Raw genomic sequence first — 16,392 nt, 5'->3', positions numbered from 1 at the left:
GACTTCTAGCTGTCAGTCAGTGCGCATGAGAATCTTGCACACTGACTGTGAGAATACAGACACTCAAACCTGCGGTTTCTGTTACTCATTTAGTTTTTTGGTGCAACTTCACACTGACAGAAGCCAACAACAGCCCAAAGGTCACAGCTTAAAAAGTGGAGCCATAACAACTAATTTAGATTTTTCACTTCAGTTCATCAAACTAAAGTGTTATCAAAACAGTGAGAGAGGAACATTTAAGAATTCTCAGAAATAATGACAATACAGAGGTGACAGATGCTTAACTTTTAGGACCTAGTTAACTGTGGGTCTAAGTTTTCGTACTGGGAACTTAATTTATCTAAGTCAACAGACGGGTCTTTACAAATGTAAGTCTAAGAGAAAAAGTATTTTGGGGCTCAATGGCATCATGTGATTGACCTAGATGTTGCAATTCCACAGCTTGGCCACTATGCAAAAGCCTGGTGCTCTGCCTGCAGGCCTCATTCAAAGGGAAAACTGAATATATCAAATTAAATCAAATGGAGAAGAAACCAAATAGCTTACCATCTCAGACTGTGTGAAAACTCATCCCATGCCGATCACATAATGTGTGTACGTGCTTCAGGCTGTTGATGCAGCTCAACCACACGCTTTATAGTTACGGTAACAGTGGCAATACTGCACGAAGCCTCATTTCTTTAAACACACTTAGGATGTGGTCAAGGAGGTTTTGTTGAAACAGACCTTAACCACGGGGTCCCTTACTGAGCAAACTGGGGTATAAAAGGGTCGACTTGACACCTCAAAGACAACAGGTTGAGTATCACCAGCATGATGCATGCCCTGCACAGGTTTCTGCTCTTTCATCTCCTGACATGTCTCGGACTTCACGGTAAGACTACCACAACTGGTCATTAGTCTCAGATCACCAAATGTGCATTAACTTGTCCTTCTTTTCCTCTTATCTTTTCAGCACTCGGGAGTGAAATCATAAATGGTAAAAAAGTCCGGGGGAAATCAATGCTGTATATGGCCTCAGTGCAAAACAATAGAGGTCCCATATGTGGAGGATTCCTCATCAATGAACACTTTGTGGTCACTGCAGCACACTGCAAGTGAGTGAACTCTCCTCTTTCAGCAATCTTTCAGAACCCTAAAATGATATGCATTTTTATTTATTTTGTCGACACGACTTCATGACAACTTACTCCATGATCATTCGCTCAGGGATCCCACCAGCGTGGTTCTCGGTACCCACAATCTCAAGAAGGTTGATAATAACACAATGAGATACGATGTAAAGTCATGCAAGTTTCCATCTTTTGAGAAATGCTCAAAAGGGGGGGACATCATGCTCCTCAAAGTAAGTAGATATTTAATCACAGCATCTTTACAGTAAAATCTTAGTTTCATGTTCTGTTTAATTCAGTTCTAGTCCACCCAAAAAAAAGGACAAGACGTTTGCTGTAAATTGGTCCTTGTCGGTTTTTAAATGTCACTTTGTCATTCTGTGCTTCTCCAGCTGTCCAGGAAAGCTCGACTGAGCAAAGATGTAAAACCAATTCAACTTCCAAAAACTGAGATTAAGTTAAAAGATAAATCAAAGTGCCATGTAGCCGGGTGGGGATTGACAAGAAATGGTGGTAAAGTTAATGATGTGCTGCAAGAGGTGGAAGTGCCTATTGTGAACCTGGAGGAATGTAAGAGAAAATGGCATCCTAGGGGAGTTAATCTTCCTGCCAATGTTATCTGTGCAGGTGGATATGGCACAGACAAAGGATTCTGTCAGGTATGTTTTCTGTCCATTCATAGAAAAAATGTAATGTCAGTGGTTTCTGGTCTAAATGGTTTCAAGTCTTCTAGAAATTGAATAAACAAATCAAGCTTCTTCCTCTCCACAGGGTGATTCTGGCGGCCCTCTGGTGTGCAATGGGAAGCCTGTTGGTGTTGTATCTTTCAACTTTGATAAAAACTGTGACTACCCAAATGTACCCAACGTCTATACAGATGTATCAAAATACCTTCCCTGGATCAAAAAGATTCTCAAGCAAAATAATTGTTAAATGTGACAATTCAGCATACTTTCATTGTACTCTATTGTACCAGCTCATGGCTCTAGAACAGCTGTCCACTCCCACATAAGGTCATCTGACACTGTCGCTGCCTTTAAATCTCCTCTTTAAACTTACTTTTACAGAATTGCCTTTCCCAACAACTGACATACTTTCTTTCTTATCATGAGCTGGCTGATATGTTGTAAAATAAGTATTGTTTTCAACCTCTTGCAGTTGTTATCTGTTTATGCATTGTGCATTTTCAAACTATGTGCATTTTTCTTGAAGAGGGCTTCATAAATAAAACTTTTTATTGTGGAGGTACTGCTGCATTCAAGTTGCCCTGTCACTTTTGCTCTACTTTTGCTCTACATCTAAAATAAAAATAAAACGGCACTTTCCAAATTGTAACATACTGTATTTCTTTTGGTTACACAAAAAATATATGTAGGGGATTTCTTTCTGAAAGGTATTGATGAACCCTTTTTTGGAGAAAGTGTGTTGTAGAATATATAATGTAAAAGGCCCTGCAGCCAATCCAACTAACTAGTAGACTAAAAGGCAACTCTTTCCTGGTGTGTTTTCTATAGCTGATGAAGAGCATATTCAAATCAAATTTGCAAGACATAATGCAAAAACGATACAAATAGGAAATAAACCTTTGTTTAAGTCTCAGTACAAGCCTGTTGCTTTGGTTTTGATAACCATGCAAAATGTATTACCATTGGTTTGTGTAAGTGTGTTCTCGCCTGCATGTGTTGGAGGTATATCTGTTAACGTACAGATAGTTCAATATGCATAAAGCCAATATCCCCAGTCGATAAGATTTTGCAAGAAACTTCTGTTAAAATAAAACATTAACCAACAAAACTGTTGATGTTGCAAAGCTGTTTCTTAACTATGATTGCCAACACTGATGCTCAAACCTGAATCTGGAAACTGTGGTTTGCGTGGTTCATTTAGTTTGTCACAGAATTAAAACCAAATGTTTCAGTGGGCTGTTTCAAGTTGATCCTGTGTTTTTTACTTATAAAACTGGATGGCTTGATGTGGCTGATTAGAAGCCACAGTCAGGGAGAGGAGGGGGTCCAAAGGAGTGTATTCCATGAGAGTGATGTTCCTGTGCAGCTTATGGCATCATTACCACCTAAAAATATGAATATATATACAAAAAATATACATACAATATATATATATATACATATATCTAAAGCTTTTTGTAGCTTTGTGTGTTGCAGCATCCAAAGCACACTAACTGAAAATCCACTAACACCAATGAGTCCATACTGTTTTTAACTACACATGTCCATATGAACTCAGTAACAGATAGTGACCACATTCACTCAGCAACTCGGTGTAAAATATATGTTTCCAACTTCTTCTCATATCAGCTAGCTTAGTAAAGGCTACTGCTAACATCAGCTAGCAACAGTCCTCAGCTTGGATGACGCTTTTGCGACAATTACCTGAAATGACCGATAGAAAACAGATTCAGAACTCATCACTGATTAGCTAATATAGATGACTGACACCTGGTTAACCTATATAAAGACAAATAGACCATGAGAATTCCAAAGAATACACTGAACGCAGTATATTTTAATTGCTAAAAAAACCAAATGCAAGATAATTATTCAAAAAGCAATAATGAGTCAGTCCGTATTTAGACATGTACATTTGTAACTGAAAAATATGTCAAATGGAACCATAAGGTAATCACTAGTGCTCCAGGATGCTGCAAAGACAAAGGCAGAGTCAAAAATGTTATTAATTTGTATGCTGGAAAATAATTGCTAAATTGTAAACAAACTTGTTTTTATACAGCACATTTCTAGTCTTCTTATCACTACAAGCCAACATTTACCCCATTCACACACATATACATACAATAATGGCAGAAGTACTTTGATACTTGCCCAAATACATCTCTAAATGCAGGATGGGGGAGCCGGGGATCGAAACAAATTTCGCAGTCAGTGCTTGCTCTTTGACTCAAGTGCAAGTTAAGTTTAATATGTAGTATGTGTGATTTTCTATTCTGTCCCTCAGGATTAATGTACATCACACAACTCTCTCTCCCTCTCCTATCAGAAGGATGACAGACACGTTGGCCTTTACTGAGGGAGGTTTGTAATGCACTGCGTGGGGCAGACATGACATAAACTGTTGGAGTGGCGCCCACTAATGGTCAAAAAGCAGAGAAACTATGCAACTCTTTGGTCTGACTCTGGCCCTCTATGCTGAGTATAATAACAAGGTTACAAGGGTTTTTATTTGTCATTGTACGATAGGGTTGCACAACAAAATTTAGAAAGTAATCCCAATTTGCTACATAGGAAAGAAAACAAACAACAATAAAAAAATATATTTTTTTTTTATGGAGGATGGATGGTAATTAATGAGTCTCACAGCCAGAGGAAAGAAGCTGTTTTGAAGTCTGTTGGTTTGGAAGTCTCATTGTTTTTTTTAATACAGCCGATGACATTATAACCAGACAGCAACAGCTTGCATTTATGTATATTGGAACTGTATCTGAGTATAGATGTGTGAAGAGAAAAACATTGAACAATGTAGTTTGATTTGTAGGATAGGCTCATTAACAAAGCCCAGGACCCCTACTTAATGGGACACTTACATTCTCAGGAAAACTACTGCACTATAACTATTGCACAACTCTACTCTTTAAATACACACTTGGAACTTTAGTAACATACTTGTCTTAACGTACTATTTTTAAATGATGTCTTTTACTAGTGTTTGTTGTCACACACCAGTCAACAAGCCAAATTCCTTGTATGTGTAACATACTTGGCAATAAACCGTTTGTGATGTAGTTTGATTTGTATGATGAACTATAATCATAATAAATAAATGTGAACGTGTGACAGGAAAAGAGCATTTTGTCTGCATTAAATACTGTATATTATATAATGTTTTATATAAAGTAAGGTTTTCTCTGTCTAGGTCTGTGCATGTTTGTGCTCTTCTGCATGTCGGTTACTAACTTGAGCATTAGTTTCATAAATGTGAGAACAACACTCTAATCTGAACCTGGAAACTGTGGCAATTGTGGCATGTCTAGTTTGATGCAGATTTCAGAGAAATCTTTCAGTGGGCTATGCCAAGTATTTCCACTCTAAAGTATCTTGCTGTTGTATCTGTGTTCTTCACTGATTAGATTACTGCAACTTAAGTTCACTTGCTGTGACCAAGTTGAATCCACAAACAGGGAGCCAAGACGGTCCAAAAGGCCCAGAATGAACAAAATAAGGATATTTAAACTGTCAAAGTAAAAATAAAAATGATTGAGAGAAGGAATAAAATAGTCACGCACCAATCAGTTCCATACTAATTACACATATGCTTCACTCTGCTGCACTAGCAGATCTGCAAGCTGTTTCATTAACAGTAACTTTAACATCAGCACCTGAAGGATGAACCTCAAGAAGAGAGAAAATAAATGGACAAATTCGTGCTTCGAATTGATAAAATTGCAAAATATGATTATTAGTCTACAAATTGGACATTAACGCATTTACGATATGTTTCTTGTTTTTTTCGGGGGTTCAGGATTGGAATCATGAATTGGGAAATGCTGTGCAGTACATGGACTTGTTATAAGATAACAGAGGTCAAGAGACTTGTAGTCTTGTGATCTCTACAAACCTATTTTGCATGCTCTGACGTGTTTAGCACAAAGTCAGGCCTTGATTAACCTACTAAGGTGCCTCGATGCAAATAAATAGCTTGTAGCAGACTGTTTCAAATGGTCTCTTGTGCTTATAGATTGTACATTTTGAATTCAAACAGGTCGTAACAGTTTAAATGTTCCAAAAAATGTCCCACGTTTGACCGAATATTCAAATTTCTAATAGAAAGCGACAATCCTTTTGTGTATATAAATGCTATTAGCTTGATTTATGTACGCCTTGGTCCAGCCCCTAGATATGCTGCTATAGACCTAGACTGCCGGGGGACTACCTAGGATACACTGAGCTCCTCTCTCCTCTTCTCTTCTCTCCGTCCATCTTTATCTTTATGTATTCATGTCCTATTTATGCACATTACTGACTTTGATTCTTCCCTGGAGTCCTTGTGCTTTCTCGCCTCGCAGGTTTCCATGAATCGGGGTTATATCTGGACAGTGGTCGTACCTCCTGCTGTGGCCCTGCTGACACCCACTGCTATTACCACTAGTATTATTAGTCACATTACTATTATTATTCCTTGTACTATTACGCTTATTGGCTTTGCTTCTACCTTTGTGCTTTCTCGCCTCGCAGGTTTCGATGAATCGTTGTGGTACCTGGACCGTGGTCGTGCCTCCTGATGTGACCCGGCTGACACCCACTGCTACTTTTTATTATTATTATTAGTCACATTACTATTACCTATATCATTATTTCAATTCTACTATAGTTATTGCAGCTGTTATTACAAGTACTTTAAATTTTTTACTTTGTTACTCTGCTTACTACTCTGATTATATGAATAATTTATGTCATATACATTGAATCTGTTGTAACTCTGTTATGTTGTTCATTCTGTACACATTACATCCATTGCATTCGGTCCATCCTGGGAGAAGGATCCCCCCTCTGTCGCTCTCCCATAGGTTAATATGAGGGTTCCAGGTAAGAGGATGTCGCATGTGTACAGATTGTAAAGCCTTTTGAGGCAAATTTGTAATTTGTGATTTTGGGCTATACAAAATAAATTGAATTGAATTGATTTATGTAGAAATACATTTAATATAATCTTTAATAAATATAATATATATTAATATAATTAAGTAAAATGTATCCTGAAATAATCAAGGCCGTTAAACTGGACAGAGGACTGTACGCCAAAACAACCAGACACCAGAACAACTTCTTTCCTATGGCTGTCACTCTGATGAATGATTGAGTGTGTGTACATAATAGTTAAATGTTTCTCATTATCCTTTGTTCTTCTTCAATCTCTTTGTTTTTTGTTTATTTGTCGGTTTCTGTGTACTAGTGAGCGGAAGAAACAGGGGTCAAATTCCTTGTATGCTTACGCATACATGGCTTAAAAAGCTGATTCTGATTTTGACTCTAACTAAGAGCCCCCTCAAAAAGACAGGGTTTCAAGAGCAGATGGTAATACAGGTGTTGCTGTATGTCTTTAGTATTGCATTATCAATCAAACTTGCAATGTAGTGAATCACCATAACCTGCTACAAAGTGAGCCTGGAGCCTTTGGTCAGACTAAAGGTTTAGGGCAGTTGCTGGCTATACCTTGTTTTTAATCAAGATTTGTGTTCTTTATATTCGGGGAATAACTCATTTTCATCTTTTAATAATTCAATTTCACTTTTTATTAAGACACAGTGTATGCAGTTATAAATCATGAATCATTATAAGTTATAAAATCAGTTCAAAAGTAAATATTGTACAATATAATCAAAACTTTTTACATTTAATGAAACTTGTGATGATTATCCAAAGCGCATAGACTAGTGCACGGGTTTCATAACTGTGACTTGTCACTGAAAACTGAAGCAGGAAGCTGGTTTATGTTGTTCATCTGGTCTGTCACAGAATTCACAATTTCTTTTGAGTAAGCCGTTTTACCAAAACCCCCAACAGCCAAATGGTGAAAATACAGATCCTAAAAAAAGATACTAAATCATTACTATCTGGTATCTATGCATTAATGTCTCTTTTTTCATTAAAAAAGATAATCAACAAAGTGATAGAGTCATCAAATTCACCCAAATTAAGTATACTAATCGTGAACTCTTGAGGGGAAGAGGGTCCACAATGAATAAAATTGAAAGATGCAGCGAATAAATCATGCACAAAATAAAAAGAAGAGGAGAATCAAAAATGGATTAATAGAGTGACCCGTATGGCCACAGTGACACATTTTGACTTCGACAATACAGAATTTTGGCGTTGAACCTGAGTTATTGAATTAATCTAACAAAAGTGTATTAATTTTGCTAATTGATATTCATAAAAACTAAAGAAAGGAGGCCAAGAATGAACTAAATCAAGAGGCTGAAAGTGTTCTAAATACAAAAGTGAATAATGAATGACACAAAAAGTAAAAGACGGAGAATGAATTAACGTAACAGAATGTGTTAAACCCATAGCATGCTTCACGCTGTTGAGGCATTCGATAACAGAAGATCATGCAAAGATAACATACGCTGCAAACTTGCAAACAGAAATTAATCAAATAATGCGGTTGAAAGTCGAGATGAAACAGATGATAATCGCACTGGCCACCAAAGCAAACTGCTATATAAAAGGGTCGACTTGACAGCCCCAAGAAGAAAGACAGGTCACTTGTCTTGCTGGCATCATGCATGCTCTGCACGCATTTCTGCTTTTTCATCTCCTTGGGTTTCTTGGAGGAAATGGTAAGATTCCCAAAGTATTATTATCTTTCTCCAACCATTTAATATGACATTAATCTAATTTTGATTGTTCTTATCTTTGCAGCAGATGGGAGTGAAATCATAAATGGGGGAGAAGCTCCGGATGGGTCCATGCTGTATATGGCCTCGTTGCAGAACAACAGGGGTCATACATGTGGAGGATTCCTGATCCGTGACAACATTGTGGTCAGTGCTGCGCACTGTTATAACGCGTGAGTAACATTTCATTGTCCAGCAATCTTTGATTCATGTATTTGGAAATCAATTGAAAATATAAACCACATTTTTTAAAATAAGAACTTACTATTGTATACATTATCATTTTCGAAAATGTTCCGACAATCCCTCTTTTATCTCTCATACAGGGCAATTACACATGTTGTACTTGGCACCCACGATCTCAAGAGTGTTGATAATGGAAATAAAAAAATAATTGAAAAGACATACATACACCCATCTTATACATCTCCAGGAAGAGGTTCAGACATCATGCTCCTCAAAGTAAGTACATATTCTCAGGTAAAATGATAAATTTGTCGAGTAACCTTTTTTATTATTATTAGCTCCATATTCCAGCAATTGTTTGTCAAATGAAATAAAAACAACGTGTGTTATGAAATTAGACATTTCATTATTGTTAACGTTGTGTGTCTCCAGCTGTCTGGGAATGTTAAACTGAGCAACAGGGTGAACACAATTTCTCTTCCCACATCTGAACTGAACATGGAAGGAAACTGCCAGGTGGCTGGATGGGGATATAAAAATGGTCGTCAACTTGTTGATAAGCTGAGAGTGGTGACTGTCTCCATCATCAACCACAAAGTCTGTGTGAAGGAATGGCCTGCTCTTCCTGCCAATGTTATCTGTGCAGGTGGATATGGCACAGAAAAAGGATTTTGTCAGGTGGGTTTTCTGTCTGTTAATAGAACATGTCAGCTGGTATAGAAATGCTAAAAACATCTCAAATCACATAATGAATAAACTAATGAAGCCTCTTCCTCCTCACAGGGTGATTCTGGTGGTCCTCTGGTGTGCAACGGAAAGGCTGTTGGTGTTGTGTCTTTCAACTATAACGGAAACTGTGTCTATCCAAATAAACCCAACGCCTACACCGAGGTATCAAAGTACCTTGACTGGATCAAAAGTATCCTCAAACATTATGAGTGAAAATCTCGCACAGCATGCATTTACTGTAATATGGAGGTTTTGCGGTCAGTAGGTGTGACCGAAATTCTAAATAAAAGTTTCTTGCAAGTACCGTGTTTGATTTCCTTCTTTAACAAGTCATCAGAAAAATCTAATTATATTGAAGTGAATAAAAACAACAGTTATAATAATGGTAACCTTTGAGCGTGTGAATCAAGTGGAGTGTGAACGATATAGTGAATAACTTAGATTCTGTCTGTTCCATCGAACCGTAACTGACATTTTTCTTTTTCTTTTTATCTTTTTTGTGCGTCTCCAGCTTCCTTGGAAGAATCAAACAAAGATCAGAGTACAAACAGTTGCACTTCCAACATCTATAATTAACATAAAAGAAAAAGAAGAGTTCCATGTAGCTCGATGGGGTTTCACTAAAATGGTGCTGCAGTTGTTGAGAGTGTAGGATGTGTCTATCATTAACCCACAGGTCTATAAGAAGCCATTGCCTTGTCTTATTTTTTATGCAGGTGGTTATGGCACCAACAAAATATTCTGTCAGATATGTTTTCTGTCCTTCATAGACAATGTGGTTTTGAGTCCAGAAAAGTTACAAACATCTTACATCATCTTGAAAATGAACAAATCAAAATACGTCCTCCTCACAGGGCGATTTTCTAGATCTGCTGGTGTGCAACAGGCTGGCTGTTGGTGTTGCGTCTTTCAACACAAGGTGGCAACTGTAACTACCCACTGTGGTATATTTTCAGGTCTTGCACAATACAGCGAAGGCCCCAAGTGTCTTTGTCTTATATAAGAAGCAGATGTGCAGGATACCAGGGGCTGAAGGCCAAATGTGTAGAATGACGGAGCCCCATACATGGTCTTGACTTCAGCCCAAATGTTGCAGAACATGTACCCTATATAAGGAGGTGCGAGAGCCCGAAAGGCAGGGCTTTCAGATTCGACTCGAGACCTCCGGGCGCTCTAGACGTCCGTCATGACATGTGTTGCTTGTTTGTAATAAACTTTATTATACCAGCAAGAACAGTGTCCGCGGAGCATCCTTCCTCATCACTTTAACAGCACTGTCGCATGAAAGATACGACACCACACACAAAACTTTTTTTTCCAGAGGGACAGTTGTCAATGTTTTCTCTTTAATGGACGACAAAATTAACAAAAAAACATGTCTCACATATAGTTTTCTCTTTTCTTCTTTTAAGAAACACAAATGCAACAAAGTATCTTTTTCCAGGAGCTTTGCTTGTGTTGGCAGATATTCATGAAGGAGTTTGGTCACAGAAATATTTAAGTGAGGACATTCGTTAAGGGACTTGCAGAAATGTAGATAATTACAGAAGCAGTCTTTTTAGCTAGATTAGCAGTGGAAAGACACAGATTTCCACGATAAATTTAGTCATGGACTTACATGCACACACACACACACACACACACACACACACACACACACACACACACACACACACACACACACACACACACACACACACACACACACACACGCAACCAATCTCATGATCACCCTGGGGGCGACAAAAATGATATGTGAATCAACCAAAAAAGAAACAGAGCTATTTCAACAAACAGTCATAATCATAACCGCATCATTATTTAATTTACTATATAGCTGTCTTCTAAGTATAAGGTTATGTAACGTCAGTTGAAGGGCCTGTTATAAGGCAGCAATGAGCTGCACGATATGAATGCAGCAGAATCGGTGCACTAATGAAATGATTAATGAAAATCAATGAAGAATGAAACAGTCCTACAGTTCAGTAAAGCTTCGCCTACAGTATGATGGACATATCTGAATTGTGTTCATTAAGGCAAAAGGAAATAGTACCATTAATATTATTAAAATGTTTACTTATTTATCTTACCCAGGCATTTCAGCTGAAAAAAGGGCAAAGGTCAGCCACTCAGGCGTGTGTGTGTGTGTGTATGCGTCTCTAGCCTGCAGTATCCCCGTCCATAAGATCGATTTTCATGACATTTAAATCGAAGACATGTTGGCGTCTGGTGTCAGTGTGAACATGGAAGCTGTGGTTACTGTGGTTCAGCTACTTTGTCACACAATTCAAAGAAATGTTTGTCAAGCAGATCCACACAAAAGAGCTTTAGTGCTGCGTCTGTGTTATTTAATTGTTAAATTCAGGAAAATAAAGTTGACTAAATACAGCCATTCCAAATTAATCTCGACTTAAAATGCTGTATTATTTAGCTTTCTTTGGTACCGTTCTTCATCAAGAGGTATAAACTGTATTCAAGGCAATAAAACAAATGCAAAGGTTATTTCTCTAGTGTTCTGTTGAGCCAGAAATGCCCACAAGCACTTAATACTCAAATACTCAACACTTAATTCAGTTATACCTGTGAATATGAAATTGATACTCTTAATCCCACACAGCTGAGAGACTCAGTTGCATGGTAGAGCAGCAGTTAGCAGTAGCCGACGTTGCATAACGCAGAACCACATTCTTTCTTAAGAACTCTTGTTTTAACACTCAACGTGATGCAACGCAATAAAAGTGAAATAACTCATCACGCTTTGCAAGATTTAGCACAACCGTTTGGGAATAAACCACAACTTTGTAAGAATCCCTGACACAAACGCAGACACACACACACACACACACACACACACACACACACACACACACACACACACACACACACACACACACACACACACACACACTGCACTTTTACTTTCTTTTTGCCACTTTGTTTACTTTAACTATCATTTACCCCTAAATGTTTGTCTTTGCTAGTGTTTAACTTTAAGTTAATCGGTAGATTTTTCGGGGTGACACATATGGCAGTTTCAAACTTCGGAGCATTGTGGGCCTCAGTGTGGTGCTTATTTCTTTGAATGCCACCGCTTTATTGCATCAATTATGAAGCCCTGTTTTGAAAATCTAAATAACCACATCTTCTGAAATCACCAACGACTTCAGAGCATGTTAGCACACACACTTAAGCAATAAAGACCACAGGATAAGCAAGACATTTTCTTCTCTTAAAAGGACAAGACCATGAGTAGAAGGTGTGGATTTGACCAGAGACCATGGCAACCAGTTTCGTGCTACTGCTGCTCTTTGTCCTTCATGGTAAGCTGTCTATACATAGCCAAGACATATAAATCTGCATTTACTACAAACCGGAAAACAACATGGTAGACAAATTAATGGGTTATGATTTTGTGTGTCAGGAGCTGATGGTTCTCATATTGTGGGAGGCAGAGATTCTGCACCGCAATCACGCCCCTACATGGCCTCGCTGCAATCCCGAGGTCGCCACAGATGTGGGGGAGCCCTGGTGAGAGAGGACTTTGTGCTCACCGCAGCACATTGCCAGATACCAGTGTAAGAATTTTTTCTTAAGATCAATATGTTTTTCCTGTTTTTAAATTTCACATCAATTCAGTATAAAAAATGCAATTGCAGGGACTTTTGAGTTTACTAGACGTACGTAATCAAACATAGTAAACATTACATTTGTTTTATTTTTTGTCAAACTGAAGCTAAGATAGGGGAAGGAGTCATTTTCAAACAGTTTTTTCCTGGTACAGTCGGGGATGCTCTCTTTGACAAATGTTCATTTTCAAGTCTCTGCTAGGTGAATGTTGCTGTACTTAAATCAGTGGAAAGCAGTGATTTGTAGATAGGAAATGTATCCATCAACTTAAATTATGCTTTTAGAGTGCTCAGTATGTTTTCTCTAAACAGACACATAAATGTAGAAATTGATTTCTGTCAAGAGAGATTATTACCTAATGTCCAGTTGTCATTCAATTATTATCTCTAGACCGTACACAGTTGTACTTGGAGTTGGTTCCCTGACCGCGAATGAGCCGACAAAGCAGGAGTTCAGTGCGGTCAGATCCTTTCGACATCCCAACTATGATGGACACGCAAATGACATCATGCTGCTGAAGGTGAGGACAGTTTAAATTGTTGTTTATTACATCAAATCAGATTTTAGGCACAATAATCCTCTTAATTTATGTTTCCAGTTTGCACCCAACACCCAACATGATGTTGAGATTACATTTTTCTACCATCAATGTCCTTGTCTCAGCTCGACCGTAGAGCCCAACTGACTGAAGCAGTGCAGCTGATCCCTCTGAAACCTGAAACGATCAACGCAGCCAGTCAGTGCATCGTAGCTGGCTGGGGGTCTTTAAGGGATAACGGCCCCGCTTCAATCAGGCTCCAGGAAGTCAACGTGACCATCCTGCCACAGCCGACATGTCGTAGAAGATGGTCAGGTGTTCGTATCACCAGTGCTATGGTTTGTGGCGTAGGGGCCCGCGCCTTTCAAGGTGCCTGCACGGTAAGAGAGTGCACTGTCAAGATATTGATCGATAAATCAAACTATCCATTGAGAGAGTTGTGTGTAAAAAATAGGGAGAGACACTAAACATCTTATTCTGTAAAGATCTGAGATTATCTTGTTTATAGAAAGATCTGTTCTTTTCCTGGTGAAAAATAATGCAACTTTATTTTAGTGTGCAGTAAGCAACTAAAATTGAGCAGAGAAAAAAACAAAGCGCACCTCATGTTAAGTGTCTCGTATTTTTTATATGTTCAAGGGGGATTCAGGTGGTCCGTTGGTGTGTGATGAAGCCGCAGCAGGCGTCGTCTCCTTCGGTGGACGCCGATGCGGAGACCCCAGAAGACCTGCTGTCTACACACGCATATCGTCCTTCGGCCAATGGATTGAAGACGTGTTAACAAACAATTAAGCTAATTAGATTACATGGTAATATGTCAGCATGCTTGATTGGGATCTGCTTGTTATGTTGTTTTATTTCTGATAAACAGTGCTCTGGTGAATGAAATTAGGTGATAAATTCTTTTTTGGCACTTTTTGTTTTTGCAAAAATTTCGCAAATAAAAGCCAAGAAAAAAGTATTCAGTAAGTTGAATGTTATATAAAATGGCAATGGAAAAGCAAGGTACATTTCCATTAACTCATTTTATGTTTTTGTATTTTATGTGTTGTCATTTTGTTCATTTTGCATAATCGGTTGGTAGGTAGGTCCCAGCAATGAATGTAATTGTTGCATTTAATAAACAATAAAAATGGTCGTACAGCTGAGCAGGCGTGGCTTTCGTTCGAACTACAAGTCTTGCCTGAGTGTAGTCCGTTTAGTTGGCAGGGTGATATCATGTGCAATCATAGTCTGTAACCTCTAACTGCAACCAGAATGTGCAACTTTAATTATAGTGTAATTTATAACGAGACATACTTTTGATGGCTTCCTTCTCAAAGTCCACTAAGGCATCGATATATCTTTTTGCTTAAGTTACATCCATTCAGGTTACTCACGGTTTGTTGTCCAGCGGTACTCCAGTAGATGAAGTGGATGAATGAATAGAAGGTTGAGTGTTTGTGTATATGTGTGAGTGTTAAACTACGCTACAACAACAAAAGTAAAGGATATGCCGTGGGAACCAAAAGTCGAGAACGAAGGTAACTTTTGCTTTGTCGAATGAAAGAAGTAACTTAACCTCTTTATTACACTTTGAAAAACTACTTCGGCTGTTGGCGTCCTGAGGCTGCATGCCCTATGCACAGCTGGTACTAAAAGACAATGACGTCATCAATGGGTGCCAAATTATTAACAATTTATTGCCACGGTTCAGCACATATGGGTCGTAATACCGACCACAGCTTTAGCTGTATACTGTATTATAAGACATTTAAATTACTCCTTTTTTGGCTCCTAAAATAAAGATATTAAAGGTTCAGGTAATAGTTTTGCATTGAAGTTATGCAGAAAGAGGCGTATTTTCTAGACAGTGAAATACACAGTTATCTTTTAGTATGTAAGTTAGTTGTAGTTAGTGTAATTTGGGACAAATATGGATACTTTGCTGTGAAATATTCGTAAATATATGTGCCCAGATATTCCCAATCATTTGCCAAAAACATTATATGACAGGTGAGAGGTGAATGTGACTAGCTGTGCTGTGGATGTGTGATGCCCATGATGGTGATATGCACTCAACAAAATAAATAGAGGATGACATGAAAGAAGAGGAGGAATGTATAAATCTAACAGTGTGTCTCAACATGTATTAGTCACATGGTGTATGTTATGCAAAATAGCCTTGTCCATACGATATGGCTGTTAGACAAAATGAAATAGATGGAAATCAAACTGTGAAGATCAAACTCTGCTGTATAAAAAAAGCAGACTTGACAGCAGGTTTATCACCAAAAATTGTATTCATTTGTATGCTTGAAAATAATCACTAAATGGTAAACAAACACATTTCTAGTCTTCTTATCACTACAAGCCAACATTTACCCCATTCACACACATATACATACAATAATGGCAGAAGTACTTTGATACTTTTGGGTTAAGTATCTTGCCCAAATACACCTCTAAATGCAGGATGGGGGAGCCGGGGATCGAACCACCGATCTTCCTATTAGTGGAAGACTCGCTCCAGCTCCTGAAGCACATGCAACAATCTCACATAGTTTTGCTTCAGTAAACTTTCATTGTGTTGGAGAGGTTTTGTCATGTCTGCATTTCGCCATCAGTGCTTGCTCTTTGACTCAAGTGCAAGTTAAGTTTAATATGTAGTACGTGTGATTTTCTATTCTGTCCCTCAGGATTAATGTACATCACACAACTCTCTCTCCCTCTCCTATCAGAAGGATGACACGTTGGCCTTTACTGAGGGAGGTTTGTAATGCACTGCGTGGGGCAGACATGACATAAACTGTTGGAGTGGCGCCCACTAATGGTCAAAAAGCAGAGAA

General features: G+C 38.3%; 3 protein-coding genes across 3 annotated transcripts; all 3 read left to right on the top strand.

The window, feature by feature from the left end:
• The first annotated feature begins 808 nt into the window (after positions 1 to 808).
• LOC129094917 (granzyme B(G,H)-like) lies at positions 809 to 2,337 on the top strand. Its single transcript, XM_054603223.1, has 5 exons — positions 809 to 874; positions 956 to 1,097; positions 1,210 to 1,345; positions 1,505 to 1,771; positions 1,884 to 2,337. The coding sequence occupies exons 1-5, from the start codon at positions 814 to 816 to the stop codon at positions 2,043 to 2,045; spliced, it is 768 nt and encodes a 255-aa protein (XP_054459198.1). The 5' UTR covers positions 809 to 813; the 3' UTR covers positions 2,046 to 2,337.
• A 4,320-nt stretch (positions 2,338 to 6,657) lies between these two features.
• Positions 6,658 to 9,612, top strand: LOC129094757 (trypsin-3-like). The gene is made up of 5 exons (XM_054603018.1): positions 6,658 to 6,670; positions 8,510 to 8,657; positions 8,811 to 8,946; positions 9,103 to 9,348; positions 9,454 to 9,612. The coding sequence occupies exons 1-5, from the start codon at positions 6,658 to 6,660 to the stop codon at positions 9,610 to 9,612; spliced, it is 702 nt and encodes a 233-aa protein (XP_054458993.1).
• A 3,010-nt stretch (positions 9,613 to 12,622) lies between these two features.
• LOC129095097 (serine protease 57-like) lies at positions 12,623 to 14,712 on the top strand. Its single transcript, XM_054603473.1, has 5 exons — positions 12,623 to 12,719; positions 12,821 to 12,974; positions 13,417 to 13,546; positions 13,690 to 13,944; positions 14,204 to 14,712. The coding sequence occupies exons 1-5, from the start codon at positions 12,677 to 12,679 to the stop codon at positions 14,354 to 14,356; spliced, it is 735 nt and encodes a 244-aa protein (XP_054459448.1). The 5' UTR covers positions 12,623 to 12,676; the 3' UTR covers positions 14,357 to 14,712.
• Positions 14,713 to 16,392: the final 1,680 nt, after the last annotated feature.

This window comes from Anoplopoma fimbria, chromosome 8 (genome assembly GCF_027596085.1).
Source record: "Anoplopoma fimbria isolate UVic2021 breed Golden Eagle Sablefish chromosome 8, Afim_UVic_2022, whole genome shotgun sequence".
Taxonomy (NCBI): domain Eukaryota; kingdom Metazoa; phylum Chordata; class Actinopteri; order Perciformes; family Anoplopomatidae; genus Anoplopoma; species Anoplopoma fimbria.
Note: the sequence above shows the minus strand (reverse complement) of the source record. Positions and strands in the feature narration are given on the sequence as shown.

Bases quoted from the DNA above. Each gene is read 5' to 3' on its own strand.
- LOC129094917 (XM_054603223.1), top strand. From the start codon at position 814: ATGATGCATGCCCTGCACAGGTTTCTGCTCTTTCATCTCCTGACATGT. The intron at 875-955 runs GTAAGACTACCA...TTATCTTTTCAG, and splicing joins GACATGTCTCGGACTTCACG to CACTCGGGAGTGAAATCATA. The intron at 1,098-1,209 runs GTGAGTGAACTC...TCATTCGCTCAG, and splicing joins GTCACTGCAGCACACTGCAA to GGATCCCACCAGCGTGGTTC.
- LOC129094757 (XM_054603018.1), top strand. The intron at 8,947-9,102 runs GTAAGTACATAT...GTGTGTCTCCAG, and splicing joins CAGACATCATGCTCCTCAAA to CTGTCTGGGAATGTTAAACT. The intron at 9,349-9,453 runs GTGGGTTTTCTG...TCCTCCTCACAG, and splicing joins CAGAAAAAGGATTTTGTCAG to GGTGATTCTGGTGGTCCTCT.
- LOC129095097 (XM_054603473.1), top strand. From the start codon at position 12,677: ATGGCAACCAGTTTCGTGCTACTGCTGCTCTTTGTCCTTCATG. The intron at 12,720-12,820 runs GTAAGCTGTCTA...TTTGTGTGTCAG, and splicing joins GCTGCTCTTTGTCCTTCATG to GAGCTGATGGTTCTCATATT. The intron at 12,975-13,416 runs GTAAGAATTTTT...TATTATCTCTAG, and splicing joins GCACATTGCCAGATACCAGT to ACCGTACACAGTTGTACTTG.